The sequence below is a fragment of the Phyllopteryx taeniolatus genome, chromosome 3, assembly GCF_024500385.1.
Source record: "Phyllopteryx taeniolatus isolate TA_2022b chromosome 3, UOR_Ptae_1.2, whole genome shotgun sequence".
Taxonomy (NCBI): domain Eukaryota; kingdom Metazoa; phylum Chordata; class Actinopteri; order Syngnathiformes; family Syngnathidae; genus Phyllopteryx; species Phyllopteryx taeniolatus.
In genome coordinates, this window is record NC_084504.1 from 10537472 (window position 1) to 10559712 (window position 22241).

General features: G+C 40.5%; 1 protein-coding gene across 1 annotated transcript in view; it reads right to left on the reverse strand.

Moving 5' to 3' along the window:
• Positions 1-1487: 1487 nt before the first annotated feature.
• Positions 1488-22241, reverse strand: part of mapk1 (mitogen-activated protein kinase 1) — a 31363-nt gene continuing 10609 nt past the window's right edge. The window contains exons 2-9 of the mRNA XM_061766949.1: positions 18262-18444; positions 15296-15485; positions 15102-15218; positions 11675-11789; positions 11461-11592; positions 10239-10348; positions 10039-10168; positions 1488-4577 (exon numbers count right to left, since the gene is read on the reverse strand). Of these exons, the coding sequence (XP_061622933.1) occupies positions 10052-10168; positions 10239-10348; positions 11461-11592; positions 11675-11789; positions 15102-15218; positions 15296-15485; positions 18262-18444 (964 nt within the window). The 3' untranslated portion in view covers positions 1488-4577; positions 10039-10051. The remainder of the gene's footprint in view (positions 4578-10038; positions 10169-10238; positions 10349-11460; positions 11593-11674; positions 11790-15101; positions 15219-15295; positions 15486-18261; positions 18445-22241) is intronic.

Here is a 22241-nt window from a genome sequence, read left to right on the forward strand (position 1 = left end):
TTGTTGTGGCTGTGCATATGGCAACATTAGCCCTATTTTAGGGTCACAAGTAACTGTAAAACAGGCATCTTTTGGCATACATTCTGTTCTCTCTCTCTCTCGCTCTCTCACACACACACTATCAATGTCAGGTCAGCAAACAGCTTCTTAATTCAGTCATTTTAGTGACTATGCAAATGTTTCTGTAAGGCCCAATGCATGGGTTGTTGTCCCCCGCCACTTAAACATTGAAATGGTGGCAGGTGTGTGTGGACTCCCATTGAACATGAGTATGAATGTGATCTGTTACTTCTGAACACAGCCATGTGCCAGTTATAAGGAGTGAATCCTTGTGCAACTAGATTTATTTTCATTTATTTTATTTAAACTTTATTTAAGCAGGTAAAAGACCAGTTAAAACAGAATATCTCTTTTGCAATGGTGACCTGGCCAAGAAAGCAACAAGTCGAACATCAAGTCCAAGTCAATGACATTCAAATGTAAGTTATTTTCACCTCCCCTCTCAAAAAGATACAAAAATAAATCAGTTGCGTTGTACAAATTCTAGGTCACGTTAATGGTGGAAAAAGTTTGAAATGATTTATCTTGGTCAAAATTCTTTTGAAACACAAAAACCTATCATTCGAATAGGGTTGTTTATACTTTTTATAGCCACTGCAGCCTTGTTCCTGTTTTTGTAATCTGCCTGGTGAGCCTACAGTATTCTGCTGTTTAACAAGTGGAAACAATATAGTATAAAACAATTTCTTGGAGCTGAATTTGCCTTAATTGGTTACTTTACAAAGATTTTATTTTATGAAGATTTATTGTTTTAGATTGTGATATTGCTCGGCATTGTCTGAATTTGCACATTCATATTTTGAGTTTTTATTTTACTTAACATTCATGCTCTGATTGAAAAAAATAAATCATTATTTAGTTACTCAGTACTTGAGTAGTTTTTTTACTTACGTACTTTCTAACACTCAAGTAGTTACTTGGAGGACTACTTTTTACTTGAGTCATATTCTAAAGGAACAGTACTCTTACCTGAGTACAATATTTGTCTACTCCACACACCTGTTTATTGCTAAAATCAAGGTTTTGTTTAATGAGTGTCTGTAGCTTTAAGAACATCACATCTGATGGAAAAATTTTATATATTGCATAAAAATACAGTGTTGCTGTAACTGCATTAAGATGATAGCACCCTTGTTCACTAGAAACGAGTAGTTTGGAAAAGTACTACAATGCCGATTCCACAAGGCAATAAACCCCCACACCCCCATTCAGAGACCAGTTCCTGAAAAGGTCATCAAATGTGAAACCACCTACTCAAGCTTAATAAAAAGGGCAAGAGGGGAAGCAGATGGCAGAAACGGTCCTGCTCGCTGAGAGAGTGACTGCTTTCTCCTCTTGCGCAAGAGAAAAGTCCTGGCTCAGGTTGTATGTTTTCATTCAATGGTGGACACAATAATAATAATAAAAAAATCAATAGTAGACATGCATGAAAATTTTGGGGTAAAACACTTTTATTGATTTTCTAATTTAATACATTTAGAATTGGTTGCTCCAAAGAAAGAACGTTATTTGGCAATTGTGTATGTGTTGATTGTTGAGAGCGGTCCAGTCACTTCAATACTGATTGTTGACTTTTCTTTGTTAGTGTGTCTTTTTCTTCTTCTTGGCTTGCAAAAGACCATTTCATTATTCACTTTTTAAAAACAGTCTTCAACAATAAGAGCAAATCTTTTCACAACGACATAATAAAACTGACCCAAAAAACAAAAAACCCAACAACAATGTCAAGGCAGACACCTTAAAAAACACAAGGTGGACATTTTTTTCATTTTTAAATCATTTTTCTTTCTTCACAATTAATCAAAACACAGGAAGTGAAGCAACAAGATCATTTAGTGTCTGATAGAAAGAAAACATTCATCGGACAAAAATATCTGCACAAAAAGGGAGAAAACAAAAAGAGGGAAAAATAGAAATGCTTTTCTTCACAAATCGCGCACGCACAGACACACAAGGGTGGCAACAAGTCTTAAAATGTACAAAGCTTTTTTTTTTTTTTTTTTTTTGATTTGATCACATCAGAAGCTGCACACGGAATCGTCAAAGAAGGCACAAACAGACACAAAAGAATGAAGCACAAGCGCTAATCAGCACACAAACCGTGCTGCTGCTTCCCGGTGCCTTTGAACGCCTCCCCCAAACAAGTATGCGTATATTTCCGTATATGTCTACAGGCCGCCGCCACCGCAGGAGCGTTTGATGATTTTTATTTATTTTTGTTTTAAATATCTGCTCAGCTGACAAAGTGCTAAATGAGTCATTTTAAGTTGATTGTTCCTTTAACAACTGGCTAGGACACACCTACTTAATTGAAGCAATTACTTGTCAATTAAGTGTTGTTAAAAAACATTTTTGAGTTGAGTTTGTTGGCACTCATGCTGCATTCATGTTTGTGGGTCATAGCAGCATCAGAAAAAAAAAAAATATTCTTGAGTTTAATTTAGTGGTTGTTGTGCTGCATTCTTCTTTGTGGGGAAAAAGCAGCGCCCGCCAAAAACTAATTACTTTCCAGTCAAGTTTGTTGGTCTTTGTACTGCATTCACCAGTTTAGGGGGAAAAGCCACATCAAATAGCGAAAGGAGTGCCAGTATGCTAGTTAGTTAGCTGGCTGCTAATTACAAGTACGTGTTGCTAACACATTTTTGAGTTGAGTTTGTTGGTCTTCATGCTGCATTCATGTTTGTGGGGTGCGGGAAACGCAGCATCCAAAAATAAAATTACTTTCCAGTCTAGTTTGTTGGAAAAAGCAGCATCCCACAAAACAAAATTACTTGGGAGTTGAACTTGTTGGTGCTGCAATCATGTTTTTGGGGAAAAAGCGGCATCCCAAATAGATGAGCATTGAGGAGGGTAGCTCTAATCAATTGCGAGCTAATTGAGCCACGGAGAACTCGAGTGGGCCAACTCCACTTTTGTCATTTAAGTGCAGAATAGAGAAAAGGCATATCTTTCAGATGAACACTGGTCTAAATCAATGTTGACATTTAGGGGGAATTTCTTTATTGCACTCTTTGATTTTTCAGCGCAACAACTGGGCCATTTTCAAGAAGGCCGCACCCATTAGAAAAAAACAGGCTTTTGGAGTAGGTCTACTTGTTTATTTATTTTTGTTGTTCAATTTTCTATGAAAATGACAAATGTACGGATTTTGCAAGTGTGATCCAAGTCCAAAATGTCAAAACCTGAGGAAAACCCACAACTTCTGTAAAAACAAGTATCTAGAAGTAATCATTGCCATATAAATAAAGAAATAAAGCTGATAGATCGTCATCGTCATGAAATTAAACTCTCCTGCAAAAATGCCCAAAATGGAGTTAGCCCCCTCACGTTCGCAGTGGCTCAATTCCAAGAATCCATAGCCCAAAAAATAACTTCCGAGCCAAATTAGTTTGTCTTCCTTTTTATTTAATTCTTGATGGAAAACACAGCATTTCAAGAAATGAAAGTACTTTTGAGTCGAGTTTATTGAACTTTTCACGTTCGTGGGGGTGGGGTGGGGAGGAGCATCCCAAACTATCCTTGCAGATTCTCAAGCAGCTAAGTTGAAGTGTTTAAATATTGAACAGACCACTGGCTTTTTGAAAGTTGTCGTGCTGCATTCACTCCTATAAGCCAAGGCAGTGTCCTCAAACTATCCTCACACAGCTTGTTAGTTAGATGCCAGCTACTTGGAGCTTAAGTGCTGTGTTTATAAAGTGGACTAGAACCTTTTTGAAGAGTTTTCGTATTGCATTCACGGACACCAGAAAGCGGAATTTCAAGCTCTCGTAGAAGCTACTCGTGTGACGCAATTGGTCGCGTGCGGACGACGGCCGAGCTAAATTAAAAAAGAAAAAACAAGTCAAAATGAGGACGCTGAAGCACCGTGTTGGAGGCGGAACGGTAAAGGCCCGTGTGGCACTTGACATGCTCTTTGTATACACAGCTGCTAACAGTCATGCAGAGGGGCACACGTCTTCTCAGCAGGCCACGCACACATGCACGCACACGAGGAAAATATAGTCAGTTTCCCAACACAAACATATTTTTACTATTTAGAAAGGTTAAACAACGGGGGGTGTTTTTCTTTCTTTCCCTTTCAAACACGTTAAGACTGTCCCGTGCTGACCCCGCAAAGGCTAAAATAGAAGCTTCACGTACAATAAAAGGACGATTCTAGAGGAGAACCGCAAGAACCATGGCTTTTTTTGTGGCTGATGAAGTCGACTCTTTGCATAAATTGCTCGGTTTTTTTCGGGGGGCTGCATGATGAGCAGGCGACGACAAAAAAGCCTTTTAAAGGAGGGGGCTGGGGTGGGGGCGAGATGAAAAATCACTCTCCCTCATCCCGGAACCACAGACTGATTGATTCCTGACGCCATTCCTGAGCAAAGTGGACTTGACAAGCGACAGCTGAGGATTCTGGGAACCAAAACCGAAGAAATCAAAATAATATTTTTTTAAAAAGCACAAAAAACAGCAACAACAGCGTGTAGGAGCCGGGGGTTAGGGGGGGGATTCCGTTGGCGGCGAATCATCTGTAGGACAAACAACAACAAAAAAAGTCGTTACACTTTTCGTTTTTAATTCTTAATAGCAGGGCCCTATCGATTAGTCAGTCAATATAAGCCCTTTTCAAATCGGAAAAAAAAAATGGCCGATTTTTTTAAAAACTTTTTTTTTGTTTGTTTGTTTTTACACAGTTGACACATTACAACATAAGACAAAGATAATGACATTCAAATAAACAAAAATCAGTTTATGTCTCTTGTAAAGTTAAATACTACTGAAATCAAATATCGGAATTGGAATTGGCCTCAAAAAAATCAAAATCGGATGGGCCCTACTTAATAGTGCCACAATTTTGCAATAGAGCGGCTAGTTATTCAAAGGACAAGCCATCTATAACGTCCACTTGGTTGAGGCGCTACATTCAAGGTACCTTGGATTTTGATAGACGACTCGCATCTAACTGATCGCTGATTCTTTTTGGGGATTTTTACAGGGCATTTGACTGCAGAACACGAGTTCATCTACAAAGCATTAAATTATTTTAGGTTTGGTGAGAGGCTTAAGGAAATGGTACAAACTATATAAAGGTATTAATAGCAACATTGCTCATTCTGAAGGTTCCTCCCAAAGATTTTAACTTAAACGAGGTATCAGACAGGGTTGTCCAATTTCTCCCTTTTTGTGTTAGGTCGGGTCGGAGCTGAGATGTTGAATCTATACACTCTAAATTATAGTCACACAAAAGGAGTTAGTATTGGAGACCACACATTATTAATCAATCAACTAGCATATGGCACATGCATTTTTTTCATGATAAGCAGGTCCCAGTAGTCTTGGAGGGATTGAAGGCCTTTTCAAATGCTTCTGGTTTGGTCATTAATAGAAAGAAGTGTGAAATAATGTTTATTCATGAAACAAACACAAAAAAAACAATCCGTTTGTGGAATTACTGTTAAGAATTCTCAGATATCTAGGAATTACAATGAATAACTCTGCGAGTGACCGACCTTTCTACAAATGTACAAAAAGCAAAATCTGTGTTTAACTGTTGGCTTCAAAGCGACCTCACTTTACAAGGACGGACGGCTAATGCTCGCCAAGGCTGATGGGATTTCTAAAATGGTTTATCCTGCCCTATCTTTATGTGTTGATAACACCCTCTGCAATAAATTCCACACCGTTTAAATTCATATAGAAAAACAAAAGAGATTATGTCAAAAGGACTACAATGATTAGAAACTGCTCTGAAGGACGGTTCAATGCTATTGACTTTGAAACTCTTGATCATGCATTCAAAATCAAATGGCTCCAAAAGTGTCTGTGTCATGAAAGTCCGTGGTTTGTTTTCCCCAACATCCTATTTGAAAAATGTGATGGCCTCAAGTCTTTATTAAGTTGTGATTTTCAAATGTTCTAAGTTACCAATTAAGTTGTCTCATTTCCATAAACAGTCATTAAATTCATGGAAGTTGGCTTACTAATGCCTGGATCAGGCGACAAGACAAATTTGGTCTTTCCCGATTGCACTGTCAGACTACTGCCATGAAATCTTGCCGTATCTGGGTCAAACAGTGGCAACACTACACGAGTAGTCTAGCAAGCTAGTGCTAGCACTAACGGCTGTACGTAAACATACCGGCGTTCTGTCGAATCATGCTCTAAAGCTTCGGCAAACATTGGCTTGTGCGCGTGAATAAATGTTAGGAACGGTGTGCAAGTATCTTGACAATGGCAAGCACGGGAGGTGATGCGCCAGTCACAATACGCAATCCTATTGGTTGACGTCAAGGTGCGCTGTCGGAGAGTTGTCGTTGATCCGTCACACTACACACAAGACAAAATTAAAAAAAAGAAATACTCAAACACGCTAGACTTTTCTAAGGGCTATCGTAGGTCGTGGATTATCTCACACTACAAGAAATGTTGTCGTTCCCGACAAAATATGTTGGGCCTGCTCTACGAAATCGGCTGCGATAGCTAATCGGGCCAATATCAGGACTAAAATCCTGTAGTCTGATCTAGGCATAACAACTTTTCACAGCACAAATGGATTGTCTGGAATAATCAATATATCTTACATAGAAACAAGACCATGCTCTACAATCTGTGGAAAACTATCATTTTTTCCCTCTCATTTCTTTGATGGATTTGGTACACCATTTGACTATGATACATTTGTTCACAAAATTTCATTGATCTTACTGATTTTGAAAGCGCGATCAATGGAATCCCTAGTCCAGCTTCTTCATCTTTTTAAATCCTCTCTCCAGAGTGGACAGAGGGAGGAAGGTTGTTCAAGACTAATGATAGGTGGAAGAGACTTTTAGGATCGTAAATGTGACAATAAACATAAAGAAAGCACTAAATTTAGCCACCAAAAGCAGTTGCGTTGTGGGGAAAGTCTTTGGGTTGAGCACAGCAAATTTCTGGTTCCAAACCAATTTAAAGAATTACTTATCAAAACCACTCACAGACTCTACCCTGCAATTCGTTTCTGTCCAAATTCAAAGGAGTTTCATCAGAATGTTCTTTGTGTAAAATCACAACTGAATAATTACTCATTTTATGAATATCCCATCGTTCGATTATTTTGGACTGAGGTTTCGGTTTTATTATTTAATACTTATAATACAACCCCAATGAAGTTGGGACGTTGTGTTAAACAGAATACAATGATTTGCAAATCATGTTCAACCTATATTTAATTGAATACACTACAAAGACAAGATAGTTAATGTTCAAACTGATAAACTTTATTGTTTTTAGCAAATAATCATTAACTTAGAATTTTATGGCTGCAACATCCATCCATCCATTATCTGAGCCGCTTATCCTCACAAGGGTCGCGGGAGCGCTGGAGCCTATCCCAGCTATCCTCGGGCAGGAGGCGGGGTACACCCTGAACTGTTTACCAGCCAATTGCAGGGCACATATAAACAAACAACCGTTCGCACTCACATTCACACCTACAGGCAATTTAGAGTCTTCAATTAACCTACCATGCATGTTTTTGGGATGTGGGAGGAAACCGGAGTGCCCGGAGAAAACCCACGCAGGCATGGGGAGAACATGCAAACTCCACAGAGGCTGGGCCGGGATTTGAACCCTAGTCCTCAGAACTGTGAGGCAGATGCTGTAACCAGTCGTTCACCGTGCCCCCTGGCTGCAACATGTTCCAAAAAAGCTGGGACAGGTGGCAAAAAGTTAATTGGGAACAGGTGGGTGCCATGATTGGGTATAAAAGGAGCTTCCCTGAATTGCTCAGTCATTCACAAGCAAAGATGGGGCGAGGTTCACCTCTTTGTGAACAAGTGCGTGAGAAAATAGTCGAACAGTTTAAGGACAATGTTCTCATCTATGTGTTAGTGCCAATGGCATGGGTAACTTACAAATCTGTGAAGGCACCATTAATGCTGAAAGGTACATACAGGTTTTGGAGAAACATATGCTGCCATCCAAGGAACGTCTTTTTCATGGACGCCCCCTGCTTATTTCAGCAAGACAATGGCAAACCACATTCTGCATGTGTTACAACAGCGTGGCTTCGTCGTAAAAGAGTGCGGGTACTAGACTGGCCTGCCTGCAGTCCAGACCTTTCTCCCATTGAAAATGTGTGGCGCATTATGAAGCGTAGAATACGATAACGGAGACCCCGGACTGTTGAACAGCTGAAGCTGTACATCAAGCAAGAATGGGAAAGAATTCCACCTACAAAGTTCCCAAACGTTTATTGAATGTTAAAAGAAAAGGTGATGTAACACAGTGGTAAACATGACCCTATCCCAGCTTTTTTGGAACGTGTTGCAGACATAAAATTTTAAGTTAATGATTATTTTCTAAAAACAAAGTTTATCAGTTTGAAGATGAAATATCTTGTCTTTGTAGTGTATTCAATTAAATATAGGTCGAACATGATTTGCAAATCATTGCATTGTTTTTATTTATGTTTAACACAACATCCCAACTTCATTGTACACTAATTGATATTAAAGAAGAAATGGTCTTGTTCCTGCAGGGTAACTATAATAGAGAATTGGAGAATGCTGTAAGACTTATTTACTAGGCAAAATTCATATTCACAAATTTGCCAAATATTCACTTTTTATTCTGAACTAAACATTTTGTTGAACTTCCTAAGGATGATCAAAATACAAAGGCCATAAAAAACACCGACATCCTAGATAGGGTTGGGCATCGCGAATCGATTGAAACTGGGACTAACGTTCCGGTTCTCCCGGAATCGTTCAAATTCAAAAATTCTGGTTCCCAGTTTCCATGCCTACAGTCCGCTGACCCCGAAGAAGAAAGTGGCGAAAACCAACGAAGAAGAACACGCACCTCCGAAGACGTGCTTGTGCCAAACTTTGTTAAAATAAATGATTAGTCGCCTCAGTGCAACACTTGGGATAAGATGATATTGTGCAAAGGAGGCTTTCATGATGTGTAGAAGTCTGACGTGCTCACTCCCGCTCCGAGCCTCAGCCTTCACTGCGCGGAGCGTCAGTGAAGTCAACTTCAGTCTGTCAATTATGCACCTAAATGCCAGATACGCACTCTGGTTGGAGCAACCTGAAAATGTGGGCATTCTCTTGTCAAATTTTACCTCATGTGCATTCTCCCGTCAACTTAAGCATGTGCGTCAGAGGCTGTTTGTTGTAATTCAAGCACCCCAGGAAGGTTAAACATATTGCAGCTGAGGTTTGGAAGCAGTTACAATATGAATATGAGCCACATTTACTAATAATAATGTGAAAGAGACTTTCAGAAAGCTATCCCAAATATTTCAACTTGCACTGTCACAAAGTTTGATCTTTTTCTTTAGATTGTTTTTTTCTTTTTACTGCATTCTTAAGCAGTATGCCAATGTTGACTTGGGACCGAACGAAAAAAAATATTGAGTTGAACAAGGAGGTGCTGCGAGTTGGTGATTACAGGATTTTAGTTGTGATATTCATGGCGAGGAATACTGGCACTAGCTGACTTTTTTGCTCGTCCTTTTTTGTTTTGTTTTAATTGATGGACCTCCAAACACGCATCGAGTCAACAGCACAGTATTTTTTAAATGCTCATATAGAATTTAACATAAAAAACAACAAAAAACATGCTCTTCTTCCAAGTCTAAGTGTAGCCACCAGTCAGAGCACTCCGCACGTCCCAACTGTCCGAATACACATCTGCTGCTGTAAGGTATTTTCAAATTTTATGTGTTTTATCTTTTTCACAGATTTAAATGACATTCACAAGTATCAGGAAAAGTACACGTTCCAGGAGTTCTTGTTTTTTGTGGAGTGGGTGCATCAGAAGTCTAGACAGAGAGGAATATGTATAGCCGTAGATGAAAAGTACGCAAGCCCAGGCGTGTAAAAAAAGGACTTAAGCACAAACTGGAGAATATGGTCATTAACCATGAACATTTTGGGTGTAGCAAAGAACCAAACTACTCGAGGGTACAAGGACGATTAGGGCATTAAAAGCCGTTTGACTGACCTGGTGTGAGGTGTTAGGATCGGAACCCGGGCTGGAAACGTGCAGTCTCCTCAAAGATGAGCTCCTTCAGCGTCTCCTTGGGGAGGTCGTCCAGCTCCATGTCGAACTTGAATGGCGCCTCGGCGACAGGCTGCGGCAAAAACGCAAACGTCAACACCGAGGAGAACGCGATTTTGATTGGTCGCCGAGGCGTCACTCACCTCGTCGGTGGGGTCGTAGTATTGCTCCAAGTAGGGGTGTGCCAGGGCCTCCTCCACCTCAATTCTTTTGTGGGGGTTGAAGGTGAGCATCTTGTCCAGCAGATCCAATGCTGACCACACACAAAACACAACATGAAAACATCTGCAATGTAGCAAACTGTCCACTAGAACCTTGGTTGGTAGGTTGGTTTGGAAACTTGAGCTGGTTTGTGTTCACACTCGAGCTACAGCTATGGAATATTTTTACAATCGAGTATTCTACCGATTATCCCATTGGTTAATTGGATAAAGAGATTTTGCACTATTAAACACAATAACATGCGCAAGTGAGGTGCAGGTATTGTTGTTGTCCATTTAGGGTCGCCATCCTCATGTTGTACTTTAGTGTCTGTGACTGAGTGCGTATGGCTTTAAAAAGGTGGGGCCTGACCCGGTGAGTGACAGGGATGTCAGCGAATGAGAGTGTCGAGCCGGCTAGCGTTTAACTCTGTGTGTTAAGTGACTCTACTTTCGTTGCGCTCTCTGGCAGCTCGTGTATGAATGTGCATATTCCGTTTTAGTTTTCTTACTGTTTGTTGAATAAATGTACGAAAATGCCACTTGCAGGGGCATTATAATACTTTCTAACTAGCGACGGTAGGCTATATTAAATTAGCTAACATCACTATGTTACCTTGTGTTGGCGATCGTAGACATGGTGTTGTGGTTCACGTTGCACTTTATAGTCCTTGGTAATTGTAAAACAAACTTTGGACATTATCTTTTATGGACTCTCGTCTTCTGGTTTACCGCCATCACGCAAACTTATTTCTACACAGAGTGGTGCGTGCGGAAAAATGCTTTGACCTTTTTGTAATCGAACTATTCGAGTTATTTGATTATTCGTTGTAGCTATTGTTCGCACGTGGTAAAAAAAAAATTGAAGCACTCCAAAATCGTCACAACCAACCACATGACACCGCTATGTCCTCTTATTGGTTGCAAGCGAATGTAAACAATGTAATGTGTCCATGCATGACCAAGAGCGTCGTGAGCTTTTGCGTTTTTTGACCTAGTGGACTATTTCTAGTCAGTTTCTCTTTTTATTGTGCAAGGTGGCAGTTATGAATAACTGACGAGAGGAGCCATCACAATATGACATGTACATTGTGAGCAGGCATCGAGCGTTTCATGGACTTTTTTCCTCTGTTTACTATGTGGATTATTTTCTATAGGTTCAGACCTTTGGCATCAGCATTGGGGAAGAGGCGGTTCCAGGGCACTTTGCAGCGCAGCGGCAGAGACAGTAAATAGTTCCTCGCTTTGACGTTGATGATGCAGTTGAGGTCCTCCTGGGAAGGAGAACCCAAGATACCTGAAGGAGGATAACAAGATTCACGTGTTACGATAGGAGATTACACATCAAGCTGAAGGTTAAAACAACAACATGGTTTTACCCAGAATGTGATTGAGCTGATCCAGGTAGTGCTTCCCAGGAAAGATGGGCCGGTTCGACAACATCTCAGCCAGGATGCAGCCAACTGACCAGATGTCTATGGACTTGGTGTAGCCCTGAAAGCCAACCCGGAGACATGAGGATTATTACATATGCAGAAGGCCACATTTGTGGTTTTAAACATAACATACATCTAAAGTAGGGGTGGCCACATTTGATTTGTAAAAACAGACAGATGGGCCTCATCGTTTGTAGATCAGGAAAAAACAAAAGGTAAAATGACAATGTTAAAACTTAAGTTTATTCTAATTCAGACATTTTCAAAGCATAGTTCCCCGTATTGTCAGCTGTTTTAGAGCAATTTGATCACTCTTACAAGACAATACAATATTATGTTCTGTGACAGTATAAACATACCAAAAGGAAGAGTAGACTTTCTTCTTGGAATGCACAAGTAATAAAATTTAAATTGTGATCGTAATTTTGGCTGCCATGATTAAATCAACGTGATTGTCGGCGATTTTTTTACATTCAAAATGCGGGCATGCTGCATATGAAAAGTGCTTCATTTGCAGCAGTACCAGCAAGACACTTAAGAATCGTATCTGCTGCCTTGACTTCATCTTTTAGGCTGGCCTGACAGCAATGAAAAAACACAACGGTCAAGCAGAACAACGGAGACGTATCCGCGCGTCACAATTCACTATACTAACGGGAATTTTCAAATGAAAAGTCCGTGCTTACTGTCATGGTCTGTGTTTTGGTTTGGATTGGATTGTTTGGTTTCATGTTTTCATGTGTCCCATGTTTTTTATGTCTTGTGTGCACATTTAAGTTATTGTGTCCACCTGTTTTTGTCAACCTACCTTGTGTCGACCAATCAGCTCCCTCCAGCCACTCGTTTCTTGTCCAAGTGTTCCTCGTTGTCTTATCAATTAGTTTGTATTTAGTTCCCTGGTTTCTTTCAGTTCTTGTCGGTTCATTGTCATTGGCACTGTCTGTCATGTTGCTCAGTTATTTCACTAGTCATGTCTTGTTTCCAGTTTTAGATTTATTCAAGTGTTTCTTTGTGGTTAGATTTTGGTAGTGGTGGGCAAGTGAAGCGTCATGAAGCACTGAGGCTTTCCTAACAATTGTGCAAAAAAAGACTCAAAAGCTTCAAAACTTCAGTGACGGTGACATCTGGTGGACAATTGAAGCCATAGCAAACTCAAAAGAGCACGACTGAAGCACTGGCACTGTTTCCCATGACAGCAATAAAAGTTCAGAAAAGTCTGTATGGTCATTCGTGTTTTGTTCATTCATACCAAATAATGATTATATCTTCATTACAATAAAATATGCAGATGCTCCCCCCATACTCTAAAACACATTCCAGATTAACCCAAAGAATAAATGCAAATTATATTAAGGGTTAGATGTTGGTTGGTTGTCATTGGCTCAGAATGCGTTGAAATGCCATGAGCCAATGACACACACTGAAAGACTATGAGCCTATGAAAAGCTTCGAAACATTTTGAAGGAATGAAGTGCGAACCGAAACAGGGATGACGTTCGAAGCTTTGAACGTCATCGGTCACGTGACACTGGTGTTTTGATACAAGCTCTGTTTCGAATCACTCCGCTTCAGGAAGAGTGACACAAGCTTTAGATTTTTCCATGGTCCTTGTTTTCCTTAGTTTTTTTTTTTTTTTTTATTAAAACACTTTTTCATGCTCCTGCACTCCTGCCTTGCCTTAAAAAACAAACAAACAAGGATCCAGGGGGAAACACACGGCGTGACCCTCCACGCCACCAGTCTGCCTCCCAGCGCCCTCAGCCTGCCGACCATATCTACCCTCCTCCAGTAAGCCCATCGTTCTTTCTTGTCTGTCCTTTTCACCAGTGTCCCCCACTCGCCCTAGCTATTCACCCTACCATATTACCGCCATGTTTTTTTAGATTTTGATTTTTCAGATTGTGAAGATGGCCCGATTTAGTGAACTTCCTTTCTGATTCTGACACCGATTTTGAATTTCCGGTTCTTTCCCTAGTTTTTCTCGTCCTAGTCAGTTTCTGTCACGTTTTCCCTTTTACAACCCCTGCGAGTCCAAGCCCAAGTCCTTTTCCTCTGAACTTTACTTGGGCACACATTTGGCCATCTATCTGGGACCGCCGCGTGGTGGCCAACGGAGGCGCCCAAGTAAAGGTCAAATTTTATCGTCCTGTTTTTCTGCCCGTTTCCAAGCCACTTAATTTTTCACCAGTTTCCACACCTTGTTCCACACCTCCAACTAAGTCACGTCCATCCAAACCTGTCCCCAAGTCACCTTGTTCTGTGCCTTTTTCGTCACCTTGTCTCGTACCACCCGTTTTTCCTAGTTCACCTTCCCCGAGATCCTGCGCACTTTGCCCCTGTTGTTTCCTGTGCGCCCGAACTTCAACGGCTGAGGGTTGAACTGTCATGGTCTGTGTTTTGGTAAGGATTGTGTTTGGTTTTGTTTCATGTTTTACTGTGTCTACCTGTTCTCGTCAACCTTCTACCTTGTGTCGACCAATCAGCTACCTCCAGCCACTTGTGTCTTGTCCAGGTGTTCCTCGTTGTCTTGTCAATTTGTTTGTATTTAGTTCTCTGGGGCAGCAGGGTGGCCGACTGGTTAGCATATCTGCCTCACAGTTCTGGAGACTGGCATTCAAATCCCGGCCCCGCCTGTGTGTTGTCCCAGTGCCTGGCTGGGTTTTCTCCGGGCACCCCGGTTTCCTCCCACATCCCAAAAACATGCGTGGTAGGTTAATTGCTCTAAATTGCCCGGAGGTGTGAGTGTGAATGGTTGTTTGTTTCTATGTGCCCTGCGATTGGCTGGCGACCAGGGTTTGTCAAGTGTTTCGCTGCATATTCGTGATTCTCTATTCACAAATTCACTTATTTGTGGACTTTTTTTTTTTTTTTTTTTTTTTTTACTTCTACTCTTATTCAATGAGGAAAATTGTATTGCTTTGACACCATCTTGTGGCATCTATGGGCAATTAGAAACCATTTTAGGGCATCAATTACCGGCAGAATTTCACTATTCATGGAAGGGCTCAGTCCATACAATGTATACCGGATCTATGCATGTGGCTGATACAGCAGAGCAATCATCAAACACACTTTTCCCCCCATGTCAACCACTTATCAGAACCTCAAGCTGATAGCGCTGTTAGCTAATGGTAATTTGTGCTAAAACTGGAGCTCTGCTTAGCTTTTGTCTTTGACATAGTTTGGTCAAGTCACTTGAAAATGGTGGATCTTGGATCAGCCGAGCTGCCAAATCATGGGCATAAAAACTCATTGTGTGGGCGGGATTATGCGAGTTGGCCGCACTGTTATGTAAAATTTCGTATTCAAAATTTTAAAAGTCACTTTTTACATAATGTTTTCCTTTTCATTAGATTAGAAACAAGCACACCTTAGAGTTGAGCATGATCTCGGGCGCTCGGTACCAGCGTGTGGCCACATACTCCGTCAGGAAGCCGGTGTGGTCGTGGTCTGGGTCGGCCACGCGAGCCAGACCGAAGTCACAAATCTGAGGACAAGGAGACGACGGCGTTGAAGACACAAAAACACATAAAAATAGACAAGAGACTGGACGCTGGGTCGTACCTTGAGATCGCAAGTTGTGTTGAGCAGGAGGTTGGAGGGCTTGAGGTCACGGTGCAGAACGTTGGCAGAGTGGATATACTTGAGGCCTCGCAGGATCTGGTACAAGAAGTAGCAGATGTGGTCGTTGCTCAAGTGCTGGGTCTTCAGCAGCTTGTACAGGTCTGTCTCCATCAGGTCCTGCACGATGTAACTAAGCAATGTCATAGTTAAGGAAAAGTCACACACTTTGGAACGTTTGCGGAAGGACACTTAAAAAAAAATGCTGAGTCGTCAATGAGAGTTTCGTGGTAGGTCGGTCTGTGTGTGTCTGCAAAGACCTGTGCGCTTAAGTCAAATGGAGTTTCGTCTGGGAAAGTAGTTCATGTTTTGTGTTATCTGTCAAGACCTGTGAGCTTCAGTTATTGCACAACACACAGCTGAGAACTTCAGTTCAATGTACGGTGGATTATTTCTAGTTGTGTTAATTTCTATTGTGCAAGGTGGCTGTTATCATGACTCTCTCTCGAGGATCAATCCCATTTGTCATTATGACATATTGCGCTCAGATAGACGTTTTTATTTCTAGTCATTCTATTTCCATTGTTCAAGGTGGCAGTTTCATTGATAACCAACAAGAAACAATAACATTACAGTCGTTGAATGGCACCTCTATGTTCTTAGTGTGCATGTCCCCATGTGTGGGTGTTTACCTTTTTCTTTTTTTTTCTTTTTTTACTATGGATTATTTCTGGTCAATGTTTTATTTTGATCGTGCAAGGTGGTGGTTAAGATAACCAATTCATCTTAGAAAAAAAACGCATAAAATAACTTTTTTTTGTCCTTTAACGCTTATGCCAATAAAGAAATGAATTACAGGCAGAATATTTGACTGTTTTACAATACTTTGTCCTTTAGTAGCACATCTGCCTCACAGTTCTGAGGCCCGGGGTTCAAATCCCGGCCCCGCCTGTGTGGAGTTTGCATGTTCTCCCCGTGCCTGTGTGGGTTTTCTCCGGGTACTCCGGTTTCCTCCGACACCCCAAAAACATGCACGGTAGGTTAATTGAAGACTCTCGCCCGAAGATAGCTGGGAGAGGCTCCAGCACGCCCGCGACCCTAGTGAGGATAAGTGGTACAGACAATGGATGGATGGGTGTCCATTCGTATTTGTTGAACTTTACAACAGAGGACATTTCAACTACAAAAACATGCAAAAAAGCATTAACTGATCAATTAATCTTTAGATTTAGGCCATAGATGTACTGTATACATGACATAAACAACGAGTGAAGTTACTGGCAAAACATCATTCATGCATAATGCCCTTTTAAGGTTAAATCACATTATTTTTACTCAATTATCTTCTTTCCCATGAAGCGACGACTTCAGCGTGGCTCAGGTGGTAGAGTGTTCATCTCCGAACCAGAAGATTGCGGGTTCAACCCTCAGCCCTTGTAACCATCATGAAGTGTCCTTAAGCAAGAGACTGAACCCCAAGTTGCTCCTGATGCTACATTATCAGTAGGTGAATGAGGAAACAGTGTTAAAGCGCTTTGACTACGTTGAAGGTAGAAAAGCACTATACAGGTGAAAGTCCATTTACTTCAAAATAAAAAACAGGAATGCCTTTCTCAGATGTCAAAACATGCCATCTTTGACAAAACGTATGATGTACAGAGAGTTAAGATAAAACCGGACCCAATCTTTTTCTTATTCATTTTTTAAAAGGTTTCCCGCAAAATAAGTTTCCTCATCAAGAAATGTGTGTGTCCACAGCCATGCAAATGCTGAAACTTTCTGAGCAATACCATGCTCCGGAGCTTCTGCAACACGAACATGACACCATAATCCACCATTCTTGTTAGCAATAATGGCCACATGAGAACTGGGACATCCACTGCATTGTCTCAGGAAAAAATGCTTATTTGGACTGAATGGTGCTTAATATAGTGGACAAAAAAGGCCATCCTTCTGCGTGACTCAAAGTGTTACAGTAACACCATTTATAGTTTCATGAGTATATTGGAGTTTAATTGGCAAAACTCTGGCCGATTATAATGAGATTGAAAAGGGCTAATATCGGCAGATAAAATTAGTCAACCCATGAATCGCTCGGGCCCTTATTATTTCTGTCCATTTCTACTCTGTAAGGTGGCAGTTATTATTAATATCTGATGAGACGAGTGATGGTAGTGATCGTGACATACCGTACTTTTTAGTGTATAATGCGCACCCATGTACAACCCCAATTTCAATGAAGTTGGGACGTTGTGTTAAACAAATAAAAACAGAATACAATGATTTGCAAAAAATGTTCAACCTATGTTGGGACTGTATTGGACAGGTGATAAGCAGTGCCTATTTTTTTCCACACATGCCACTTAGAATTAAGGCCAACAATTTCTATCTTGGTCTCATCAGATCAGAGAATCTTATTTCTCACCGTCTTGGAGTCCTTCAGGTGTTTTTTAGCAAACTCCATGCAGGCTTTCATGTGTCTTGTACTGAGGAGAGGCTTCCGTCAGGCCACTCTGCCATAAAGCCCCGACTGGTGGAGGGCTGCAGTGGCCCCCTACGTATGACCTGTATACCATGCGGTATATGCAGTCATACGTACCCCTGTCATATTGGAATGAAAGTGTAGGCTACACCTTTTTCATAACCTCTAGATGGCGGTGGCATATTAGAATGAAAGTGTACACCTTTCTCATAACCTCTAGATGGCGGCATAAGTTTATAAAGTTTTCTTCATTTTCCCCTATACCCATGTATAACGCGCACCATTGACTTTTGACATTTTTGGGGGGGAATGTGCATTATACATGAGAAATTACAGTACATTGCTCGTGCATGGATTATTTCTAGTTCTGTTCATTTCTATTGTACAAAGTGGCGTAATTAATAAGCTGGAACACAAGAAGAAGCATGCTAGTGGAAGGTAAAAACATGCGTAGAAAACAAGCAAAAGCATAGAGGCTAAAGGATACACATCCTTCATCTGGTCGATGGTGGGCGTGCGTATGATGTCATTGATTCCGATGATGTTTTCGTGCTTGAAGCGCAGCAGGATCTTGATTTCACGCAGTGTGCGCTGGCAGTACGTCTGGTGCTCGAAGGGACTGATCTTCTTGATGGCCACGCGAAGCTTGTTGTCGCGGTCGTATGCCGAACTGGAAAAACACACCAAAGAAGCAGTCACCCAAAAAAAAAGCAAAAACCACGCTATATCATTTGTATCTCAGCTTTACATCGAGAATTTTTTTGCAATTGTTTTTGTTTTTTATTTATTTTTACAGTGCAGAGCGAAGTACGACTTTAGAGTTGTGCAATAATAACAATAATCACAGAAAAAGGGAAAAGTTACAAAATAAAAACAAAAAAGACTTCTCTCTCATCATTTAAACACAAAAATGAAGTCACTTCTGTGAATTTGCGTGAGATTTGTTGCATTAATTCAGCCGTTTCTTTTTCACCTTAAATTGTTTCATTAAAATGTATTTTAAAATTAAGTTCTCCTTAAATCCTTGAATTGGTTAATGGATTAAAAAAAAAAGATTTTGTCCTTTTTGGCTGTCAGGTCAAGCAGAAAGGAGGATCCGTATTCCTTTTATGCTGGAATGGTTTTACTGTGCCACAGTGGAGCATTTAAGCTGCCAGTGTGATTATTTTTATTCTGATAGATTTTTATTGAAAATTCAGTCGGACAGAACAAAGTTTTAAAGGGGAGTGACAGAAAAAACAAAAGGGAGAGACAATGAAAAGATAACTAAATAATATAGGAAGAGAACAAAAGACAGGACATTAGCTGTAATAAAGATGAGGAAAGTAAACCGGCGTGCCCGGAGAAAACCCACGCAGGCACGGGGAGAACATGCAAACCTCACACAGGCGAGGCCGGGATTTGAACCCCGGTCCTCAGAAATGTGAGGCAGATGTGCTAACCAGTCGTCCACCATGTCACCTATTTAAATACATTTTAGACAAAATTGAATGAGAGTGATAATAATTTCATTATGAAAATAAACTGTTTTACATACACTAAATACTAATTGATTTATTGTAAATAAAAATAAATCACTGAAACAATAGAGCGGCCAACCTATAAAAATTCACTTCCAGAACAATTGATTCAAATTTGTTTGCATTTCCATATTTTCAAAATTTTGTCAAGAACATTACCGTGCGACAGTCATAATCATTAATAAATGATGGCTTCAATATTTGCCATTTAAATGTTTTTAAGACATCAACGTTGAAATGGCGGACGCAGTTGCACCCGGAATCAAAGTACCAGTATATGAGATTTCGACATTCCATATTCAAAAACATCTGTGTGTATTCGCCTTTGCCAATTCTGTTTACAACCCTGGTCACACACACACACAAAAAAGCAAGTCTATGGAACCAGATTAATCAGATAACCAACATCAAAATGAAAACTCAGACTCTATTTTGCGAACAAACAAATTTTGCTGATTCATTGAATTGGATAGTTTATGTATGGGCAATAGTTTTGATTTCTATTTGGTGCAAGGTACTTCTTGTATGGCTTCACTTGCATGCTATTTATATGACAAAATACGGGTGGTTACGTAACATTTGGCAGCTCTGAACAAGAAAAAAAATATTAAAACTTAATAAAATAATTCACATTTTAAATATTACTTATTTAAATCAACCAGTTTACATACACATTTTACCTTTTTCTCCCCCCTCAACTACGAATGACCTGGTCTATCTGTCCCTCTGAAAAATCAAACACGTTCCTTGAGCACAAAACTTTGCCCATCATGCACTGCAAATCCCTCTACAAACTCATGCACGTTGTCGTATTTTTCCACAGCTGAGCCCAACAACAAACAAAACGGTGGCCTCGTTCCAATCGCGCATGGGTATGTCTGATTTTTATCAGTCTTCCACGACCCAATATCAGCGTCAATGAGCAATATGTGAGCACTCTGATGTAATAAGAACAGAGACAAATACGACTACTATTACTACGAACTGCTCTGGGTTTCTCTGCCCCCCGCCACTGTGTAGTGACTTTTGGACACCGCAGAGAGCGAAGAACACCCACATTGTGTGATAGAAGAAAAGCGATTGCCATGGTGACGGCCAAATGTAAACAGCTGCGTGCCAGCCTTCTGCCAGGGAAATGTGACTGACCTTCCTTTCCACTTGGCTGTGAGGAATGTGTGTGTGTGTGTGTCTGTGTGGGAGGAAGCGACTGCGTGCGTGTGTGTGGGAAGCAGAGTTGCAAGATACTGACGGCCGCTTGTGTAGCACTCACTCAGCATGACACTAACATGCTCATCATTTTAATGTATTTATACATGCCTAAACTGTAAATGATAGGTGCACAGGCGGGATGTTCAATACCACTTTTTTCACACCAATACCAGTGAGTATTCACTCGAGTACTCACCGATACAGAGTACCAACGCCTTCAGCACTTCTGATACATAAAATTTCAATTAACAATGACAGAGTAATTGTGACCTCTTTCTTTCATTCTGGAGCACATGATGAGTCACCAGTGTGAAAACACTGCGGTTTAGCGCCATCTACTGGCGAGGAGGACTTACTTGATGTCAGATTGTTTCGCCACAAGTATCGATGGCTGGTATCGGCAGCCTTCGCGAGTACCCGAAACCTTGGAAGAAGGCCGGTATCGGCCGATACGATACCTGGTATCGGTACTCGCTCATCCCTAGTTTACAGTGAATTCCCTTTTATCGCATGGGCTACGTTCCCGACCCACCCATAACAGGTGAACATCTGTGAAATAGACCAGAAATGGAACAGTTACAAAAACACAAATTTGAACATTTTTCATAGCGTTTCATCAAGTGAACAGTTTTTAGATGACTAAATTTAATTCAAATCACCCATGTAGTACAGTGTATATTTAGTTGTGTGTTGATGTGTATATTTTGTCTATTACAGTAATGTGGTGTTGACATGTTAAATGTGTGGACATTTTGCCCACATCTTAGTTGTGTGTTTATGTATATATTTGGTTGTGTATTGATGTGCACATTTGTCCATGTAGTGTACATTTTAGCGTTGCTCAATTCCATGCGTGTTTATGTAGTGTTCATTTGTGTTAATTTTGCCTGTTGTTTGTGTGTTGTTGTAGTGTACAGTATATTTACTTGCGTGTCTGTATATTTTGTTGTGTGTTACAGTAATGTTGACATGTTGTGTTGATGTTGGGCATATTAGTCTGTTTATGTATCACACGTTAGTTGTGTGTTGATGTGTGTTTGGTTGTATGTCTGTGTAGTACATAATTTAGTTGTTTGTATTTAACGAATTTTTTTTGTGCGTTGATGTTCACATTTGGTTATGTTTATGTTGTTTACATGTTATTGTTGTTTATATTGTCTTCATTTGGTTGTGTGATGATGTGCATGTTAGTTTTGTGTCAATGTAGCATATATTTTATTGTGTGTTGATGCAGTGCAGTGAGTTGATGTGTACATTTATTCGGGTGTGTTGTGAACATTTAACTGTGTGTGTTGCTGTAGTGTACATTTTGCTGTTTTTAATGTTGTGCACACATTAGTTGTGTGTTGATGTTGTGTAGATATTGTAGACATTGCGTAGGTGCTTTGTATATCCGCACTCCCAATGAATACAAAGCAGACAGAGGAGAAGCAACCTGATTTTTTTCCCCACATTTTAGTCCCCACTTCCACCAATAAAGCTACTTGCCTCATCCAACCACTGGTCATCATGGTGACAAAATTGGGACTTGCAATTGGCCCCGCAGTAGAGGGGGCAAGGTACAGTTTCTCAGTTTATTGACACAGGGGTGCCCCCACAAAACAAGCAAAATTCAGCAAGGAATATGGTCTCAAGAGACTAAATAGTGTGTGAATAGGTGAAACCTCTAGTCACAATCACATCAGAGATTTTAACTGGCCCAAAGCTAAGGTAGGGAGAACAAACTTTCTAATTTTCT